The sequence below is a fragment of the Sphaerodactylus townsendi genome, linkage group LG17 (assembly GCF_021028975.2).
Source record: "Sphaerodactylus townsendi isolate TG3544 linkage group LG17, MPM_Stown_v2.3, whole genome shotgun sequence".
Classification (NCBI taxonomy): Eukaryota; Metazoa; Chordata; class Lepidosauria; order Squamata; family Sphaerodactylidae; genus Sphaerodactylus; species Sphaerodactylus townsendi.
This window is the reverse complement of record NC_059441.1, coordinates 644,156-658,347: the sequence shown is the minus strand read 5'-3', so window position 1 is coordinate 658,347 and position 14,192 is coordinate 644,156. Positions and strand designations below refer to the sequence as shown.

Below are 14,192 nucleotides of genomic sequence, written 5' to 3'. Positions count from 1 at the left end.
GGGACTTTTCAGACACACAACACACAACGCACAAAGTCCATGATTGAATCATGATTCAGGTAGAAGGATATCCGTGGCAAATTTGGGTTTCCTTCGCACCTAAATCTAGGGAGGCTTTTAAAAAAAAATATTCCTGGCTGTTGACTTTCTGGCGCCTCTTAGGAAAGCTGTAGGTAGCACAACAGCGAACTCTGGGGAGATCTGTACCGATCACCCAGTACACAGGTGGCCACAGTTCTTGTTCTGACGGTCCTCAGAGAATTGTTACTGTGCAACATCCAAATTTAGTACCAACTCAGCATCTTTTATTAGGACATTAAAGTTCAGCTTTGAACTCTTCCTCCATCGAAAGCGGCTTCTTTGAATGAAGGAATTCAACCTTGCTGAAGATGCTTTAATTCTTTTATCCTCCTGCTGGATGTTTCGTCAGAGAAACCCGAGGGCGAGGACAGTACGGCAACAGTGATTCACAGGAAGTCAAAGTCACTTCAGAAAGGTTGGGCACTCTTGGAATTCTGGGAAAGGGTTGTGGGTGCAGCCCCAAAACCGGCTGCCATGACAGGTGGACCCCCTCCCTACACACCAAGGAAACCCAAGTGAAAACAAGAAGAGAATTCTAAAAAATATCCTCTGAAAGAGCAGGGGTACAAGGAACGTTTCAGAAAACACTTTGACAGGATCCAGGAAAGGTGTTACTGGGCACTGGGGCCCACACTGAGGACCCGTTATGGATAATACTGATGCCGATAGGCCAGGAATTGGCATGGAAGGAAATAAACTAGTCAAAGCCTTTGGCCCAGTTTAACCGAATGGTTTGACTGCAGGGACTTGACTGCTAAAATCTTGAGAAGTAGCTTCCCCTTCCCATCACGGGGAGTATCGCGTTCTATTTCCTCAACCCAGGCTGAGAATATTAGCTACGTGAAAGCAGACAGCCGTCCCATGAGGTATACTGTTAAGCAGTGGCGGAGCTACAAAAGGATGGGGGTGCGCGCCGTGCACCAGGTGCACGCCTGGGAGGTGGAAAATCGCCCCCAGGCCACTCTCCCTTCCCCCCCCCCGGCGCCCCCACCCCCCTTCCCACACTTACCTTAGTTCCTTTCCTTTTCCTAGCACTTTTTCAGGCTGAAAAAAAGGCCTGTTCACAGTACAGGCTAAAAACGGCTGAGGAACTATAGTTCCCAGGAGACCTTGGGGCTCACAAGGTCTCCTGGGAAGTATAGTTCCCATCAGGCCGTTTTTAAGCCTGAACTGTGAACAGGCCTTTTTTTCAGCCTCAAAAAGTGCTACAAAAGGAACTTAGGTAAGTGTGGGAAGGAGGGAAGCCGTGTGTGTGTGGGGGGGGATGCCACCCGGGGGCGGGGGGGATGGAAAATATAGACTGGGCACCGGGCGCAGTTTGGCCCAGCTACGCCTCTGCTGTTAAGAGCTAGTAGGAATTCAATAGATAATGACAAAGCAGGTATCTTCTACAGGACACAGAGAGTAATCTCTGAGGGCCACACGCTTACCAATTTCAGGACAAAACACAACTATATACTGAGATTTTCTCTGTACGGTGTGGGAAATTTGCATGCACATCGCAAGATGTTAATTTAGACGGGAGTATCTGCGTTCTAGGTCTAGCACCACACAGGACTGCAAAAGGCCTAAGAGAACACGTACAGCAATTGTTCTCAGTGGCGTCTGCAGAGCTTGAAAAGAAATAACGAATAATCGCAGACTGGCACAGATTTTGGGGGACGCTGGGACCTGAACTCACAGACCTCTGGAGGGCACGCTCCCTAATCCAGACAGCAGTCTCCCAGGAGGAGAACGAAGCAGGACTTTTCTCTTCCCAGACACAATTCTCTGGCTCTGCCTGAGAACAGCCACTCTCAAAAAGCTGGCCAAGGGCCAGGCACCTCCATCTGTGACTCAGCTAAATGCAGCCGAGACCCTTTGCAGGAAAAGTCGGGGGATTTTTCCCCCCCTTATCAGATCAAAAAGCCCAGATAAGAGAACACTTCGTTCCGTGGAGGCATACGTTGTCCTCAGGGATTAGAAGGTCCCCTGCAGGAAAAAAGAAGAAAAAAGAGAACCCCCCAGGCTGGAATCCTCCCTGCAATAACAAAATATTCTCCTCCTTATGGACCCCTTTATCTCAAATGCATGGAGCAAAAATAGCAACTAGCAAAGTAACAGAACAAGGAGGAGGAGAAGTTTGGATTTATACCCCACCTTTCTCTCCTGTAAAGAAGAAGAAGAGTTTTGGATTTATATCCCCCCTTTCTCTCCTGCAGGAGACTCAAAGGGGCTTACAGTCTCCTTGCCCTTCCCCCCTCACAACAAACACCCTGTGAGGTGGGTGGGGCTGAGAGAGCTCCGAGAAGCTGTGACTAGCCCAAGGTCACCCAGCTGGCGTGTGTCGGAGTGTACAGGCTAATCCGAATTCCCCAGATAAGCCTCCACAGCTCAAACGGCAGAGCTGGGAATCAAACCCGGTTCCTCCAGATTAGATACACGAGCTCTTAACCTCCTACGCCACTGCTGCTCGGAAAAGTTTCCCCTTCAGTGGTGTCCCACCCTGGGGTACCACTGTGAGCAGTGATCTCATAGGCAAGCTGTTTTTGTGGGGTAGTTTGCCATTGCTTTTCCCGGCTATTCTTTACCCCCTTGCTATGTGCTAGGTACTCATTTACCGACTAAGGAATGGATGGATGGCTGAGTTGACCATGAGCCAGCTGCCAGGATATCTGACTCACAGGGGGCTCGAACTCCTGACCGTGTGAGTGGCAGTGCAAGCATTTAACCACTACGCCATGCGGCTAAAGTCTCTCCTCCCCACACCTGATGAGGTAGGTGGGGCTGAGAATTCAGAGAGAACTGTGACTAGCCCAAGATCACCCAGCAGGAATGCAGGAGTGCGGAAACACACCTGGTTCACCAAATAAGCCTCGGCCACTCAGGTGGAGGAGTGCAGAAACACACCTGGTTCACCAGATAAGCCTCTGCCTCTCAGGTGGAGGAGTGGGGAATCCAACCCGGTTCTCCAGATTAGAATCCACCTGCTCTTAACCATTACACCACCCTGGCTCTCAAGAGCATACAGGCAGGTGGCAGTGGCACAGGACAGCTGGGGGTCAGCAGCAGTGGGGGTTCTGGGCTCTGGCAATTGCCCCACTTCAGGATAGGCTGATGCCGGCCCTGTCCAGGAACAAACTTCACCGCAGTCAGTAAGCAGTGTCTTAAGCATGGTGGCTCCTAGTCAAAGCCATTCAGAAACCAAGTGCAGATTGAGAGACATTCCAAAACACAAAGATATATCATGCTAATACATGAGCCTCAATATAAAGCATATATAGTTGGACTACATAAACTGATGAGTTAAGGGCTAATCCTAACCCTACATCGACGTTCTTAATGGTTTCTTGTATGTTTGTATATTTAATTGTGTGTCTACACTGTATGTTAGGAGTAAGAGTTGTATGTTTGGTAATAAGTATTTATGTGTTAGAATTAAAAAGGTAAAGTTTCCCCTTTCAGTTGTGTCCGACCCTGGGGTACCACTGCAAGCAGTGATCTCATAGGCAAGCCGTTTTTGTGGGGTAGTTTGCCATTGCTTTCCCCGGCTATTCTTTACCGCCTAGCTATGAGCTAGGTCAGTGGTGGCGAACCTTTGGCACTCCAGATGTTATGGACTACAAATCCCATCAGCCCCTGCCAGTAGTCCATAACATCTGGAGTGCCAAAGGTTCGCCACCACGGAGCTAGGTACTCATGGATGGATGGCTGAGTTGACCATGAGCCAGCTGCCAGGATATCTGACCCACAGGGGGCTTGAACTCCTGACCGTGTGAGTGGCAGTACAAGCACTTAACCACTACGTCACGAGGCTCCCTGTGTTAGAATTAGGCAACAGTGAATAGTGGTCATCTGTTAGGTATAGCAATAAGTGGATGTTTAGAAATCACACTAAATGCACTGTGCACTTTATATTGAGGCTTGTGCATTAGTGGGTTGTATCTTTGTGTTTTGGAACTTATCCGCTACACACTATTGGATACTGACTGAGAGAAGTCCCAGCATCCAGTGCGTTCCCGGTTCCCCCCCAGCCCATAAGCATTCAAGCACTGGTACATGAAGAGTGCAGATCAGCAATAGTATTTTTAGCATGATTGTTAACTTTTTTTTTTTTGATGCTTCCAGCCAGCTCCCTGTGGAACAGCTCTGCTGAGTCATTATAGCAGCTTGCAAAGGCTCAGAATCAACGGCGCAGCATCCGTCCTTGGCTAGGCCCGGCCCTCCCAGCCCACAAGCCAGAGACCAACCCAGGTGATGCTGCAGTTCCAGAAACAGGAGACGCAGCCGCTGGAAAACAGCACCCTGCGTTTTGCTTGGGAGAGCAAGGGCCTCGGAGGCCATTTCCCCCAACTGCTCTGATGCAGAACACGCCTCCTTTTATCATTCCCTTCGGCGGGTCTCCTCTGGGTTTACTTGTTGAATCTCCCCTTCCTCCCAGCACCCTGGAAACAGCTCCGGCGAAGACAACCTTAACATATTCCCAAAACAACTGGCTCTTCTCCGGCACACCCAGTTTGACATGCCTGCAAAGTCACTGCAGCCTTTCAAGAGAAGGAAACACACTCAGAGGGTGGTAGCTCCTTGAATTCACTGGCACACAGGGCTATCTGAACTGGGGTGGGGGACCCGAGCGTGCCCATCCTATTTTGGACAGCCAGATAACTTTTATGCCCCCGCAGAGAGCAGAGGTGGAGGGTTAAAAAGCTACAAACCAGCCCTTATTTAATGCCAGTCTCAACTCCGCCCCGTGTTTTCAGCTAGTTATGATTTTTTTTTTGCTCAACACAAATTTTAAAAAACCCAAACCAGCCACTCAGTCCAAGCACAATTCTGCACTTCCATTCTGAATCAAAAGCTGTAGGGGTTTTTTCTCTTCATGCAACGCGATTCAGAGCGCTCTCAGCCCAATCTCGAAACACCAGCCTACACACGCCGAGCTCAATTTGTGCAGAGGAATCAATAGGGCCATACCCGTAAGTTAACACGCGGCTGCTCCGAAGCCTACTCTTGTGAAAGCCTTTTTCCTCGCTTTGCCAGAATATTGTTTGGAAATGTAGTGGCCTCTTCCTCCTCTCGTCTATTTGCACAGGGGAAGACGCCACAAACGGCACGCCGCGTACCTCAGACTATACCGCCCGCCCTTCGGAGAACCTGCATTTCATTAAAATAGATTTACCTAGGTGGGGTAAAATGCTGACTTCACAATTCACACCTGACTTCTGGCGACCTCATGGCGGCTTCCAGGCAAGATATGGTCAGAGGTGGTTTGCCACTGCCTGCCGGTCAGAGGTGGTTTGCCACTGCCTGCCGCCGTGGCAGGCAGTGGCAAATGAGGGCTTCCCATTCAAATGCCAACCAGGCCCGATTCTTTTTAGTTTCTGAGTTCTGTCGAGATCAGGTTAGCGTGGGCTGTTCAGGTCAGGGTTTTAGCTTGGTAGCTGCTTGGATTCTTTTGTTTGGCAACCACCCTGACGATTCCTTGCAGGTTTTCACATGCCAACGGTCAGGTCTTAGAGCAATCCCTGTCGAGCGAGTTCTCGACACGCACGAACCTCTCAATCTTCTCAACATTATCTTTGTCTGGAAACTGCTCTCGTGAGCGGTCAGGGGTCTGCTTTGAGGGCTTATATTTTTATGCTAGACCAGGCTTTTAATGCTGAGGTTTCATTTAAAAAATTTAATGTTTTGTTTTTATTATTTGTAGGCTGTTCACAGGCCGATTTCCTGGGAAGGTGGCATAAAAGTTCTCTGGGTGACTAAAATAGGATGGGCATGTTCGGGCCCCAAATGCATTTATCCTCCCGGCACCCCAGTTCAAATAATCCTGTGTGCCAGTTGAGGCAACAGGGCAAAACCTTACATTTAGCAGCATAAGGGGGCTTCTGGGTACAGAATTAGGCCCGCTGAACATTTCTAGGTAGACCAGTGGTGGCGAACCTTTGGCACTCCAGATGTTATGGACTACAATTCCCATCAGCCCCTGCCAGCATGGCCAATTGGGATGGGATTTGTAGTCCATGAACATCTGGAGAGCCGCAGGTTGCAAACCCCTGGGCTAGACTAAGAAATAAATTCACTTAACCTCTTTATGTTTGGAATCGGAGGCAGACACTGTTCCAGATGGCAAGCGGCACAGCCCAATTCTGGCTTCGCCAATCCACTCCGAATAGCCTGGGAATTCCATACAGCAGGCAGCTGAAGGGCCTGAGCCGTGGACTGAAATCCCTGCCCAGGAGCAGCAGTGGCGTAGGAGGTTAAGAGCTCGTGTAGCTAATCTGGAGGAACCGGGTTTGATTCCCCGCTCTGCCACCTGAGCTGTGGAGGCTTATCTGGGGAATTCAGATTAGCCTGTGCACTCCCACACGCGCCAGCTGGGTGACCTTGGGCTAGTCACAGCTTCTCGGAGCTCTCTCAGCCCCACCTACCTCACAGGGTGTTTGTTGTGAGGGGGGAAGGGCAAGGAGATTGTAAGCCCCTTTGAGTCTCCTGCAGGAGAGAAAGGGGGGATATAAATCCAAACTCTTCTTCTGGTTGGTCTTCATAAGCAGGTCTCAGAGGTGGCTTCAGTTAGGGGATTTCACACTGGACTGACGCGGCTTGCCTGGAACCTCGACGAGGTTAACAACACCTAAAGCATTCAGTAAGACTGAATCACAGCCGCCCTCCCCATTCAAATGATTTTGGTATCAAGAAGAAGAAGAGGAGTTTGGATTTATACCCCACCTTTCTCTCCTGCAAGAAGACTCAAGGTGGCTTACACATTCCGTTTCCCTTCCTCTCCCCACAACAGACACCTGGTGAGGTAGGTGGGGCTGAGACAGTTCAGAGAGGACTGTGACTAGCCCAAGGTCACCCAGCAGGAATATAGGAGCGTGGAAACACATCTGGTTCACCAGATAAGCCTCTGCCACTCAGGTGGAAGAGTGGGGAATCAAACCCAGTTCTCCAGATTAGAATCCACCTGCTCGTAACCACTACACCGCACTGGCTCAGGAGCAGCTCCCTCATACATCCAGAAGACAGACAGTTTTATTTTTATTTATTTGTTGTTTAGATTTGTAGACCGCCCCATCCCCAAGGGATGCATCCATGGGCAGACAGGTTTTGCTTACTGGGAGCGGAGGGGCTCTGCTCCGATCTGTAGGAAAGGGATTGCACAAAAATGTTTTATAGCTTGTTGCCATTTGCAGCAGAGCAAAAAATAAAAGTACTCGATGAGTAAGTGTTGCTGTTGTTTCTTGAGCGACTCTTACGAGTGCTGCAGAGTTGAGTGCAGGGCTTTATTTCCTGAAGTGGCGAGTATGCTCTTCAAGAAGTTGCCAAGGGGGAGAAGTGTTCTCGACTCAAAAGGGTGACGTAGAGAGGGACTAAGTCCCACAATACCGAACATCCAAGACAGGGGCTCGGCATCTGAGGCCTTCGGCCCTGCACGCGTGCCGTGTGGAAATCTCTGCCACTATGGAGGGAAGGGGTAACGCAAACAGGATACCTCCCAGGTTTGTACCGCACAACAGCTAATGGAGTCTCAGGAACACACAGCACGCCGCTTCAGCCTCCTGACCGTTGCGCAAGGTCTGCCAAAGCACAGGCGAGCAGCTGAGCCAAGTGCCAATACGGCCCCGCCTTAAGATGTCTGAACAGTGCTGCAGCCCTACAGTTCATTGCAAGACCGGCAGTTAAGTTCTAAGCCTCGGCTAGGAGTCAAGGCCGAAAAAAACAATCCACAGCTAGTCGCAGCTCACTGCTGCATCAACAAGGCCAGCTTTAGAAATCAGATTGTGCCCCCCGGTACATCTTGAGACCACCGAACAGACAGTCACGGTTCCGGCAACCCTCCAATTCCGTGTTACCTGAAATCAGAGAGTCCCTCTAGTCTAGTGAGACTGCTATATGCCAGTGGACCAAGGTCTCTTTTGAACGGCCAGCCCTCTGCACCTGACCTTTTAAGAAGCTGGTGCGTGCAGCTTTACCAGGCCGATGTCTCCAGCGAAGCTGCTGTGTGACACTGATGCAATTGGTGCCAAATACGAGAAACAGAGGAAAGTAAAGAAAATCAAGCCTTCCTACAGGGGAAGCCCCGCCATTGAATCTAGCAGCAGAACAGGCCTCGCTACAGATTTCTGCCCACCTAAGACTGCTTTCTGCCATTCAACGCCCATCTGCTCCTTGCATTCCTTTCGCAAGGGAAATTGAAGCCTTTCCTAAAAACATTATGCAAAGATCTGCTGCTCCTAATGCCAGCGTCTTGAAATGTTTGCAACTACCGAGATGGGCTTGCGAGAACTCCACCACAGCATTATACGCAGAACCATGGCCTGCTTCTCTCAGTACCTGTCACTTTTAGCTTCAAGAACAAGAATTTCATTTATCTGCAAATCATGAGGCACGCCCTAGGACGGTGCTTGCCCTTCTGAAGAGCACAGAGTTTTCGGCCTAGCTGGGCCTCTTTAAGTTTTGCTTCTTTGCAATTTTCCCATGCTTTCACCAGCAGGGCAGCTTAGCATCAAACAGTGCCCGACAAAGATTGGATTCAAGGGATACTAAATGCTGAGCGTTATCACAACTAGAACGACCAAAGCAACCAGAAAGATACGGAACAGGCACGCTAGTTAAGGATGCAAATGGAACAGGAATCCAACTCCTGGGGGCTCCTAAGATGCAGAGTCATTTCCAACCAGGTCACTTGGATTTCAAGGCCTGAGGTTCTTCTACAGCAACACTAGCAGAAGTATATGTCAGCCAGACGGCCACCCTAGGTATCTTTCCTCATCTCTGCAATGGTAAGAAGTTGAGTCTCCTTTTCACTCGTACAACACAAGCCCACGAGACAAGCTCCTTTTGGCAACCTTAGATCTCCAAGCCACTAGCCCTGTAAGAGCATCGCTAAAAAGACAGAACGGCGTTCATTCTCTTCTCCACCCTTTTTGTCAATATTATCACTGGGGTGCTGTGTGGTTTCCTGGCTGTATGGCCGTTTTCCAGCAGCATTTTCTCCTGACGTTTCGCCTGCATCTGTGGCTGGCATCTTCAGAGGATCTGATGGTAGTAAAGCAAGTGGAGTATAGCATATATACTGTCCAGGGTGGGAGAACAGTCCACAGGTATATCTTTCTCCCACCCTGGACAGTCCACAGGTATATATATATTCCACTTGCTTTACTACCATCAGATCCTCCGAAGATGCCAGCCACAGATGCAGGCAAAACGTCAGGAGAAAATGCAGCTGGAACACGGTCATACAGCCAGGAAACCCCACAACACCCCTGTGATTCCGGCCGTGAAAGCCTTTGATACTACAATATTGTCAATCGCTACCTTCACAAAATATTGTTATTCGAAACTTGTCTCCCTATTACCGGCATTCCTAGTCGCTCCCCTCCCTGCTGTGCCTTCCACCCTGCTGTGGGAATCTTGTGGGAATCTCCTCGGAGATTAGGAACATGCTGTCCACGATCAACACCAGCTATTTTGCTGGGAGCAGCTCCTGGTTACGAGAGGGCGGGGGGGGGGGGGGGCCATCCAGCAACTGTTGCTGTGCGTCAGCAGACTCCCTTACCAGACTGCGTGCTGGGCTGGGCCGCTGCATCCGAATCGTGGCTGCTCCACGGCCTGTCCCACCCTGGCAAGCTGAGCGACTGCAGTCCGAGGCACAGGTCGTTGGCGTCCGGGAGGCCACACGGATTCTCCTGCGCAGAGGGTGGGAAAAGCATCCTGGCGGCCGCGGCTCCCTCCGAGTCCTGGAAGTCTGCTCGAGGCAGGAAGGGGGAAGAAGAAAAAACACAACATACACAAGCTCAGGAGTTATAGGAGTTTCCCGGAGAAGTCCACAGTTCCTGGGGAGCAGAGCGCCCGTACTGCTCCTGAGCTTGCCCACCAGGCTTGCTGATGCTTACCGTGTTGCCAGAGACGTCACGCAGGCACGCGATACAGCCACATCACTGACAGAGCAGAAGGGGAGAGCAAGCTTGCCCATGGGAGTTAAGGCAGCATGCAGGAGGAAAGAGGTGAACCCATGGGCAGCGAGTGCGTATATTGGGGGGGGGGGGGAGGAAGAGTTGAACGGAGCTATAGGGTTGCAAGCCGCTGCACAGGGAGGTGGCCGAATGCAGCCATCCCCTTCAGCAAATCGCTACAGCTGCAACAGCCAGCCAGCAAGAGAGAGAAATCACGCTGTCGGCTTAGAGCCACCCAGCCCTCCTGGCCCCGCCCACCCCTTCTCTCCACCCACAGCCTCCCCCCCCCCTCCAAAATCCCTTTAGCCCTGGAATGGTTCCAGTTGCTGGCGCAAGCCCTGGAACCAGCTCAATGCAAAGCAATTCTGCTAGCATAATCTATTTGCTTTTTTTTTTTAAACCCAACCACTGGGCTACCGTGCCCCCTTCACAGATTCTGCATTGTTTCCCACTAAGCAATATGGATAACCTTTGAAAAGAATACAGAAATCCTGAACTCTGGGCAGACGAAGTGGGTATAAACAGCAAGTCATGAAAGAGGACGGGGTTTGGGATGGAGTACACACCCAAATCGTAGGGACTTCTTTTTTTTAAAAAAAAAAACAGCGTTTAGGAAGGTAGTCACAGATATTGCACACACAGAGGATGAGCTATCATTGTACTAGGTCAATAGAAACTGGGCAAATGAATATTTGTGCAGGGAAAAGGCGTTCTATCTGCAAATCTCAGAATTCCAATAGGATGCAGGGGAAAACTAGAACAACAAACTTACCTTTTTTTTAGCTCCTGTTATAAAGGTTGGTTGCTTACACTGTCATTCAATTTTGTATTTCTAGTTGCATTATTCATTGGATGCTCTGAACTGTTTGATTACGTTTTTTCCTCCCTCTTTCTGTATTCCATGATTTCCCCTTTCTCAGTGAGAAAAAGGTGAATTATGGAATACAGAAAGGGAGAGGAAAAAAGGGCTATGAATAAACAAACTTTGAATAAATAAACAAAACAGTACTGGCCACCCAATTAGCATTACTAGAGTCCCAAGTTGAATATCAAGTTACATGTCAGTAGATCTGACACATGGCGGCAGAATTCAACGCAGATCCTTTCTCTGCACGGCTGTCAGGCAACCCCCACCTCCAAGAGCTGGTGTTGAAGACACACTGGATGAAACGGGTTTCCTGTACAAAACTGAATGACAGCGTAAGCAACCAACTTTTATGGCAGGAGCTCAAAAAAAAAAATGCTAGTTTCTTGTACTAGTTTTCCCCTGCATCATATTGGAATTCTGAGGCTTGCAGGTAGAATGGTGGTTTTTATACTTTGCTTTTCTCCTCCCTTGCCCCATCCCTTAATGTTAAGAAACAGAACTATCACCTACTCAATCCAAAGACATTATATCTCGAAAGACCTGCTTGGGAGTTTTATCAGGGCGGTGCAGAAAGACCTAAGGGCCAGTGCCGGGGGGAAATTCTCTCCCCCACTCTATTTCGTGTCAACTTCAGGTCTCTCAGAGAACTTCAGAACCTGCGCTCAGCTTTATGTTATTTTCTGGCTAATCTTAACAACAGGTATAAAACATTTTCCCCCCTTAAGAATGCAAGGAGTTAAACAAGACCATCCCATCTGAAGATTCAAAGCATGGGTTTTCATTGGAAGAAGAAGAGGAGTTTGGATTTATACCCCACCTTTCTCTCCTGTAAGGAGACTCAGGGTGGCTTACAAACTCCTTTCCCTTCCTCTCCCCACAACAGAAACCTTGTGAGGTAGGTAGGGCTAAGAGAGTTCCAAAGAACTGTGACTAGCCCAAAGTCACCCAGCAGAAATGTAGAAGTGTGGAAACGCATCTGGTTCACCAGATAAGCCTCTGCCACTCAGGTGGAGTGGGGAATCCAACCCAGTTCTCCAGATCAGAATCCACCTGCTCTTAACTACTACACCACGCTGGCTCTCAATGTAAATTATTACATTATATTATATCTAGGCCTGTATGAAAGATGGCACTCCCAGGCAGAGGCAGAAGCAAGAGCTCTGGAAATGTATTTTTTTAAACAGGTCCTTGCAACAATCTTGCGAGGTAGGAAAATATTATTAGCAATTTGCCTTCGTGAGCTCATGGGGAAATCAAATGGAGGGACTTCCCTATTCATACTTCACTCAGGGCCTAACCAGGTGTGATATTATACTCGCATCTAGTTAAAGGAACCTGTACTCACTGTCACCAAACCTGTATTCTACCGTGTTTCCCCGAAAATAAGACAGTGTCTTATATTAATTTTTGCTCCCAAAGATGCGCTGTCTTATTTTCAGGGGATGTCTTATATTTCTGTATTCTGTTCGTCAGGCATGCTTCCAAACAAAAACTTTGCTACGTCTTACTTTTGGGGGATGCCTTATATTTTGCACTTCAGCAAAACCTCTACTACGTCTTATTTTCCGGGGATGTCTTATATTCGGGGAAACAGGGTACTGCCTCCTCTCTGCACCCCCCTCCTTACCCAGAAATAGCATCTGGACTGCCAAAGGTGTGCCCCACAAGAAGGAAGAATTTGGCTTTCTCAGCTACCAGCTGGAGACACATTCAGCCGCAAGGTATGACCAAGAATATAATGTCCACACAGGTGCCCGTATCCCACCTGCCAAGCTCTGCTCACATCTCTGTCGCTATGTGACACCACAATCCCCGCCCTCAAATCACAGAAGGAGCCATAGGCACAGAATAAGGCTTCCCAAATCTCCGCTTGCCGCTAACAACAAGAGAGAGCGAAGGGAGAGGAAGAAACAGTCTTCTAGCTTTACTGTTGCTAAGATATGCCCGAATGTGTGGGCACCACCCAAGGAAGACTCAAACCCAGAGAGTAAGGTTTTCAGTAGTGGGAAGGCGGCTGCTCATATGCAACTCTTCCCCCCCCCCCCCGCATGGAAGACAATTTGTGCAAAAACTACAAGGCCTTTGGAATTAAGAAGCCGCGCAGATTTGCTCAATCCAGAATCATTTTAACAGGGCACAGAACACAAAACGCGCAGGATTCTCACCACAATGCGGAGGGCATAAAGTCCTGATTACGGCTGCATTCACACAATCCGTGTTACAGTCCTGGGCTACAGGCCCATGGGGAATAACAGCCCCTTATATTCGGCTCAGAAGTCACCACCAAACTTGGGCTTGGCTAGTAAGAGGGTGTGTGTTCACACACATACTTCTGTTCCGTGCTGAACAGAGTCTGCACCAGAAAATGACAATATTTTTTTTTGGAATGTAGAGAAGAGGTGAATGCAGGGATGTATTTCCTACTCTGCCATGGAAACTCACTGGGTGTCCTTGGATCAATCACGTGCACTTACCTTACCCTACCTCACAGGGTGGGTTTTGTTTTTTATGGAAATTGGGGTGAATCCATCCTGTCATTCAAAAAAAAAACTTTATTAAAATGTTAATTTGCCACCCTTCTTTTTGGCTGAAGTTGCAACATTTCTCCCAATTGATGCGGTTCTTCCTTCGAAAGAAAAGTTGGATGAAGGCTGGAGAAAAGTCCATTCTATTAAATAACTATGTACTGGAGTCCATGACAATCCGATCTAACGTTGTTTATTATTGTTGTTGTTGTTGTAGATTTCGCAGCTGCCAGATCTTTAGCTGGTTGTTGGCCTTCATTACAATTCGAGCCTCACCCAGAGGCCTAGGAAGGTGTAATGTATCGGCGAAGTATTCGTGCGGATCCCAGCAGGGCTGCCTTCTGAATTTGACAGATGTTAATTTTGTCAATTCGAAGATGTTTTAAGTGCTGCACTAGTATTTTTGGGATGTCGCCCAGCGTGCCGATTACCAATTATTATTGTAGATTTCACAGCTGCCAGATCTTTAGCTGGTTGTTGGCCTTCATTACAATTCGAGCCTTATTATTATTATTATTATTATTATTATTATTATTATTATTATTATTATTATTATTATTATTATTATATTGATACAAAAACAGTTATACACAGCAAACAAGATCAATATGCTGGATTTTGTATTACATCACACGTCGGACACTTCCCAAGCGTCTAGGACTGTGTGATGTATCGACGAATAATGCGTGCAGAGCCGGGTAGGGTGGCCTTTTGCAGCTGACATGTGGTGATTTTGTCAGCGCCGATTGTTTTTAAGTGCCGTCCAAGGTCTTTAGGCACTGC

The 14,192-nt window shown here is 48.6% G+C and overlaps 1 protein-coding gene across 2 annotated transcripts in view; it reads right to left on the bottom strand.

Moving 5' to 3' along the window:
- The window catches only part of CPEB1 (cytoplasmic polyadenylation element binding protein 1), a 30,928-nt gene extending 20,687 nt beyond the window's left edge, over positions 1–10,241 (bottom strand). For both annotated transcript variants that reach the window (XM_048482015.1, XM_048482016.1), the window contains exons 1-2: positions 9,957–10,241; positions 9,620–9,808 (exon numbers count right to left, since the gene is read on the bottom strand). In XM_048482015.1, the coding sequence (XP_048337972.1) occupies positions 9,620–9,773 (154 nt within the window). In that variant the 5' untranslated portion in view covers positions 9,774–9,808; positions 9,957–10,241. The remainder of the gene's footprint in view (positions 1–9,619; positions 9,809–9,956) is intronic.
- Positions 10,242–14,192: the final 3,951 nt, after the last annotated feature.